The following is a 7,457-nucleotide window of genomic DNA, read 5'->3' on the forward strand; positions in this document are numbered from 1 at the left end:
AGGAAGGGAGAGCCCTGAAACCTTGGCTGCTGCAATATAGGCAGCAGCACCCAGGTGGGAGCCCAGGGACTGCATGTTAATTCCTCTTGGGCTGCATGCTCCCCACAGGCTACCAGCTGGGCATACCGATCTAGTAAAGAAATGCAGTTTCCCTCAACCAAAGGTTAATGCCTGTCCCATGAAGTTCAGTTCAGAATTAATCATTTTTAAATCTTTTGTGTTGCATGTTAAATCACTGTGGAAGAAAACAGCCTACAAGTATGTTTAACTGATTATATGCTTGTAAGGAATCATTTGAGAAATGAATAATATGGAAAAGTCAGAGTAAACTTCACAAACAACATTACAAAATGACCAAAAAAACCCAGTTATTGAAGGAGATGTGGGATGTAAACATAGAATCACCCAGTAAAGCAGGGGTGCTCGAACTCTTTCCCTGCCAAAAAGCCCCACTGAAGTACCCAGTCTATAAGGATGTTGTGAAGCCAGGTCTAAATAATGTGCTGCTTCTTCCGGTAAAGAACTTTTTGTTTGTTTGTTTTGTTTTTTAACATTTGCATGCAGCCTGCTTGCTCATCTGGCCTGTATGGCTGAATGTTGGGCACCACTGCACTAGAGAAACCTAGTGGCAAGGTCTTGCCAAGAAACCAAACTCAGTCCCCCAGTTTTGGACCCTACACTTCAAGAAAGACAGATTGGAAAGAGACCAGCAGAGGCCTGAAAAGCATGATTTAGGAGGAAAATCTGAAAGAAGCAGGGTTATTTAGTCTGGAGAAGAGAAGGATGAGAGGGTATTTTATAAGTCATCAAATACCTGAATAGTGATCATAGAGGATCAAGATAGGCTTTTCTCTGAGGCTGTAGGGGACAATTAGGAACAATGGCTTTATGCTGCAGCACAGGAAATTTAGCTTGGACTTTAGGAAGAAATTTTTTACTATTATGGTGGTCAAGCATTAGAACAGGCCACCTAAAAGCAGTTGTGGAATCTCCATCCCTGGGAATTTTTGAGAGCAGGTTAGACAGACACTTGGCTAAGATGGCTCATTTAGAGATGCGTCTGCCTTAAACAGGTCCCTTTGAACCCTGTTTTCCTATGATCCTATGATTTTATGTGGCAAATCATGAATTACTAACACTCCTATCAGATAGTAGCCAGACTGTTCTCCTTTTTATTCAGATAGCCAGGGGGCAAACTTAGGTGGAGTTTGGTACATTTGTATCTTTCAAAGAACTCCCTAATAACTCTAACACTTCTTCCAGAAACTCCAGCTACTTACAGGATGCAGTAATTCATTGTTTGTCGCTTCCTTCCACCAGTCTGGGTCCTGCCTGCAGGAAGGGAAAGGGGAAGGAAATTACTTTGCTAGACTCTCTCCAGCCTTTGTTTTCTACATCATCCTAGCTCAGTAACTTCTTCAGGCATCTCTGTAGCAGTAGAAACTTCATCAAACACAAAAACAAAACTGATCACAGACTTGTTATTTAACCCTGATGTTACCTAGCAGATCTGTACAGAAAGTAGAGCTGTTTGAGTGTCAGCAAGAGATTAACATTGATTTACATCCTATGGATTAGAACTAACAAACCTTGTTTCCTGTTGGTTTATTTGTAAATGAAAGCTAAAATTCTCTGTAAATTGTGCTCATACCCTGCAGGATGTTTCAGCTAGCCACTGGTGAGCAGATTTAATGCCCTATGGTACAGCCATTGACTATAACAAAATACTAAATTGAAACACTTTTAGTTTAAACAGGCTTTATGGTAGATATTGTGCTATTCCCTTTTCTTTCATATTTTCAAATGTGAATATTCAGTTCACATTATCAAATATCTGAGATACAGTCTTATGGGAATTTGGGATTGAAGGGAATTTGCCATTGATTTATATAAATGGCACAATTTTAAAGATGCAAGTTAAAACAATATAGGGCAGTATTCTGACCTGTGGTGCTTCCCATGGGTCTGGAAATTTGGCAGCAATTAATGCAGGCACCCCTCCAAATTTCAAGATCCTTGTGGAGCTCTGCAGACAAACTGTCATCCCTGTGCTAGTGTGTCATTCAGTGTTAATCTCCTTCAAAATTGTTTTTTTGTGACTGTCTTGCAATGTTTTTTGTTAAGTTTACTCTGACTTTTCCAACTGATTATTCATATAAGCACATTTCTCAAATGATTCCTTGCAACCAGGTAATTAGTTAAACATACCTGTAGGTTTTCTTCCACAGTGATTTAAAATACTTAACAAAAGATGCAACAGTAATTAATTTGGAATTGAACAGTCTAGGTAAGACCGTACCCCATAGACTTTTTTATCAGAGTACTTTATCTCCTCCTGTATGTTCTGGTTATTCTGCACCTTTGGTAAGCAATGTGATAAATAGCCAGCAGAGTTTACATTCTCTTTCATCCTCTTCTCAAGGGCAGAATTATGTGCAGAGCACAGTGTTTTGATGGTGGTGGGGGTGTGGCATTCAGTGAGCAAAGGCAAATTTGAAATGTGCCTTGTACATTAGATGATGCTGTGATAGCCCTTAGTTGCTGTGGGAGCTGGTTTCACAATTTCTGTTTGGTCCCTGAGAGAACCATCCTTTGGACAAACAAACGTTATCCTTTTTTTAGGACAAACTTTGCCTATGGAATTGTGGAGAGATGTAGCTGGTTCTCCAGAATTGTGGATGCTGTTTTAGAAATGCCAAACTCAGCCAACTGAGCATCTTAAAGACAAGGACAAAGTCTTAGCATGTGACTCCCTTCTCTGGGAAGTCAATGTAGCAAGCAGAGGATAGGTTAAATGTGCCTTTGTTGCTGAAATGTGCTGCAGCAGTCTGTACTACTTGGAATTTCCTAAGGGCTGATGGCTTCATGCCTAGGTATATTGTATTGATATAGTCCAGACAAGATGTGCAGTGTTCCAGACCTACTCCTTGCTGCCTCCCCTTACTGAATGCTGTTATAAAAGCTATGGAATCTATAATTGGCCATAGATTTTATTGTATTCCATATATTTGTATTCCTGGGTTGAAACTCTTAGCATGCCTTATCAGGGATACCATTTCAACAGATTCTTCCTTATTTTGCTCGATGTCAGTAAAACTGTGGCAACCTGTGCTTTGTTAAACTGGATAGAAAATGCATCTGTAATGAGTTAATAGCAGATGCCATAGTCTGTTATGCTAGGCCTTTTAAAAAAAATTCAGTACATTTTTATCGTGGTTTGAAGTATCAAGAATAAAACAAAGTTGACAAAGACCAGCATACACTTTTAACAAAAATATTGTTTTGCTTTCAAATATTTTAATATGAACTGTGAGGTGAAAGGAATCAACACTGTATACAACATATGGTGGACTTGCCAAAAAAAAAAAATTTTTCCAGATTCATCATGCCGCGTCTCTGATTGGTTCTTCTTGGAAGTAAGAGTGATCAGTATGTTGGGTGCTAAAGTCAAGTTTTTTTGTGATCCACTGTGTTGCTCAGCTAGATCTGTGACATTTTTTATTTTAAGCCAGGCTTGGAGTTTCATTGTGGAAAGGATCACTTTCTAACATGTTTATTTGTAGTTCTTAAGTTTGCATGGCTAATTAATAAGAGTGGTTTGAATTCTAGGTTGTGTATGTCAGTTTATCAGTTTATGCCTTTTGCTTCTGTTAACTGATGCTCTGATGACAAATTCAGATACACACTGTGCCTTTTCTGGGAGCTGCAAATTATCTCATCGCAAGCAAGAGGATAGAACAATATCAACAGAAGCTGCCAGAATATAAGTTACTACTGCTTCTGGAAGTCTCAACTCTTTGGAAACCCTATGGCTTGAGGGGGCATACTGCCTACATAATAGACAAGGAGGAGACAATCAGGAGATATATTTCCACCCCACAAATTTAATCAGAACAGCAAACAAGGCTGCAAGATCTCTGCTGCAGATCTCAACATGCATTGAAGATGATGTTTTCCAGTGTGCAGTCTTTACTTGTACCCTGATCGTCTCCATCCTGCTGACCAGATGTGCTCATCTTTAGCTGTCTGCTATACTGCCTTACCTAGTCTTGTTTTGCAAACCCTCTGTTTTAAGATGGGCCTAGGTAAGGAGAACTAGAGCAGAGGGTAGAATTGTAAGCTTGTAGAAATGCAGGCAAAAGCAAAAAGAAACTCATTAGCCCAGGTGGCATCCGTCACTAACTCAGTTTTCAAGTGCTGTTTTCCTACGTCACCTTTGCTTTTTGGGCAGCCTTGCTTTGTTTTGGGTCAAGGAGAATTGATTCTCTGTCACGGAGGGAGGGAACAGTAGGTGCAATCCCTGTCCAACTTACAAATTTAGATCTTGCATCTTCTGCTAAACCATAATCCCAAGCATGGCTCTAGAGGGAAGAAAGGGGTGCAGCTGTTTGTTCACACCCTTTGGCTGTGTCACATGTGCAGTGAGCTCTCTGAGCTCACTAGCATGTCAATGGCAGCCCCTATTGGAGCTCTGCATATACTGGCAACTCTTGAGTTCACCAGTTGGTCAGCATGGAGTCTGCCCAGAGTCCCTGTTTTTTAAGCAACTCCAGAGCTCAGGAGGTTAGTGCAGTGTGTAGCTGATGAAGTGAAGCACATAGTGTACATGCATGTGTAGCATGGCAGGAGTGTGATTGTTGGGCTCAGAGATCAGATCCCAAGGCACCATTAAATGAATGCGTGCCAGGAGCCTTTGTTTAACTATCATTAGGTTGTAATGATGGTGGTAGAATGGCAACCTTTATTGGGTATTCTTACTTGTGAGTTCAGTGTGTTGCAAATACCTCTACATAGTTAACCTCTGGGGTGTAGAAAATATGTCTCACAAGCTGGATCTGGCTGTGGCAGGTCCCTTGGAGCCTCCTGGCCTAGGCACGGGGATTATCTTGGGATGTGGGCACACAGCGGGGCTGGGGCAGCACAGCACAGTGGCTGGACTCCACTTCCTGGCAGGCCTGTTGATGGTGGCCCCTTCTGGCACCTGCCAGTAGTGTCACCACCACCACTGGATCAGGCCCCACTGCCCGGGCACCGCAACCCCTCTGCCCCACATCTATTACCAGACGTGTCAGATAGAGCATGCGGGCAGAGGGTCCACGGAGACCAGCCTGGGACATACAGGCAGGGTGTGCTCAGCCAGGTGGATGAAATGGGGCTGAAGGAAAGCAGGGAGAGGCATCTGGGAATGGGTTGGCTGGGGCCAGGCCTCAGATCTTGGGCTGGTGGCAGCACAGGGCCAGGTCTATCTGTTAGATTAGATAAATTATTAGCTCTGATCTGACAATATGTATATTTCAGTACTATCTGATGTAGAAAACAAGCAACGGAAACTATTTATGAGTTCTTTTTGCATTATATCTAAAAAATGGAGTGGTGTCTTTTTTCTTTGAGTCATAGTGAGCTAAGTGAAGTTTTAAAAATTTCTGAGATTTTTAAAATGGAACTTGCCTATTCAGTAATGAAATGTGAAGAAGGGATTCATATTCATTAGACATATATACATAATTTCCTCTTAAAAATTAAATGTCTAAATAAGTTTATTTAATATTTTTCATGCAGTTGCTTTGCTATTGATGTTTTAATCTAAAAAAAATCCATCTGAGAAATATCTGACTTCTACTTGATTGATTGGTCTTTAATTGGAGAATACAAGTTATTTGTCAAAATAGTTTAACATTAGATTTTTACTTTTGAGGTTCTGGAATCTTTTTTATTCATACCCTCTTTTAAAAGTTGCTTTCTTTGTCAGTCTGTCATGAGAATGAAAACTTTTTTTTGATACTGTTTAATTTTTATCCAGTAAATATTTCTTAATATGTTATGTTTCAGTGCAATGCGTGTGTTGCTGTCCAAATTGCCACGACCATGGATTGTAGATGAAAAGAAAGATGATGGTTACACTGCCTTACATCTGGCAGCACTAAATAATCATGTAGAAGTGGCTGAACTTTTGGTGCATCAGGTAATTCTCTCCGCTAGGAAGAGTTAAATGTCACACATCTTTGCTTAAGCACCATGTATGAAAACAGTTTACTCCTTTAGGCAGATGCCTGCAAAAGTAGAGCTGGCGCGGCGGATGGCATGTGACTAGCTTTGTCATACTTGCCCTTTGTATCACCATGATTAAACTATGCCAATACTTTCCTGAACAAGTTTAACTCTTTAGAGCCAAATAATCTAATTTGTGTGAATAATAAGTAATTAACAGTTATCCCATTAGTGTATTTTTTTCCTTTTCCCTCTGCTAGTCAAATAGGACAAGCCAGGGGGCAGTTAACCAGCACCCTGAGTGGATTGCTGTAAGGTTAAGAATATTGAGTTTAACAGTATGGTTAAGGATGACTCCAACCGTTTTATAGCTTAATACATTTTTAATCAAGTCATTAAAACTGAAAATTACTTAAGAAGCCTGCAGCCTTTTTTTCCACTAAGGATGTACCTAGTACATTTAGAGAATTAAGACTGGCTTTACCTTCCTTTAGTTAATCCCATAATTTATACATGAAGAGCCAGGCTTTCATAATACTCAACACTTTATTGAATTCCTGTTTTTACAAAAAGGCTTCCTCCCATTTAGATGTCTGAAGACGCTCCTGGGCACTGCCCAGTGGTGCAAGGGATACCACTCTGGAGTCTAAGTATAAACCAGATACTCCTGAAAACTTGGCCCTTCCGCCCCCCACCCCCCCTTCTGCTTCTAAATCTCCTCTATTTCAGGATTTTACTGTATGTTCCAACTGGCTATGTTGCTTGCATACTCACTGTTGAAAATAAAAATATTGACTCTAAACATCTTTTTCAGGGCAATGCTAATCTGGATATCCAGAATGTGAACCAGCAAACTGCACTGCATCTTGCCGTTGAACGACAGCATACACAAATAGTTAGGGTAAGCTACGTATAATAAGCCACAAGTTAACTTTATTCAGCTTAAGTTGACTTTAGACAAACATACTTTATGAAGCAGAAAGATTGAAGATATATTTAATGTCCATTGCATTCTTCTAGCCCTTAAAATTTAAAGAGTGCATTCTTGGGTGTAGAAAAATCCCAATTTCTTCAAGTACTTCTCCATATGAACGCTACACTGATGGTGGGGAGGGAGAGGGGTGAGGTATTTCAGTTATTTAAGCTCTGTGACTTTTTTTGTCCTAGTTTTAGTACCATTCAGCAGATGCTCTGCCTCTCCCTGTTTTTTGCTGAGGGCATACAGGAAGGTGAGCTCTTTCCACTCCTTAGTTTTTTTCAGCTACCTTAACTCAAGATGGATTTTCCACAGACTTAAACAGACCATGTTTTTGTCCGCCATCTGCTCGTAATACCTATTCTTTCACCTTTTTGCTTGGATTTTAAAAAAGGACTTCTTGTTATCTTTGATCATCTCTGAGTACACAGAATGGGGCAGAACATTTGATCAAAGCATCTCTCAGTATTCCTAGGATTAAGACTTGAAGCAT

The 7,457-nt window shown here is 40.3% G+C and overlaps 1 protein-coding gene and 1 long non-coding RNA gene across 5 annotated transcripts in view; both read left to right on the top strand.

The window, feature by feature from the left end:
- The window catches only part of LOC109303839, a 10,544-nt gene extending 9,749 nt beyond the window's left edge, over nucleotides 1-795 (top strand). Inside the window, exon 3 of the long non-coding RNA XR_002099240.1 lies at nucleotides 711-795. This is a non-coding gene — a long non-coding RNA (uncharacterized LOC109303839). The remainder of the gene's footprint in view (nucleotides 1-710) is intronic.
- Nucleotides 1-7,457, top strand: part of MIB1 (mindbomb E3 ubiquitin protein ligase 1) — a 159,041-nt gene that overhangs the window by 93,057 nt on the left and 58,527 nt on the right. For all 4 annotated transcript variants that reach the window (XM_019526144.1, XM_019526134.1, XM_019526154.1 and 1 more), the window contains exons 13-14: nucleotides 5,830-5,962; nucleotides 6,803-6,889. In XM_019526144.1, the coding sequence (XP_019381689.1) occupies nucleotides 5,830-5,962; nucleotides 6,803-6,889 (220 nt within the window). The remainder of the gene's footprint in view (nucleotides 1-5,829; nucleotides 5,963-6,802; nucleotides 6,890-7,457) is intronic.

This window comes from Gavialis gangeticus, unplaced genomic scaffold (assembly GCF_001723915.1).
Source record: "Gavialis gangeticus isolate Ggan-Ray unplaced genomic scaffold, GavGan_comp1, whole genome shotgun sequence".
Taxonomy (NCBI): Eukaryota; Metazoa; Chordata; order Crocodylia; family Gavialidae; genus Gavialis; species Gavialis gangeticus.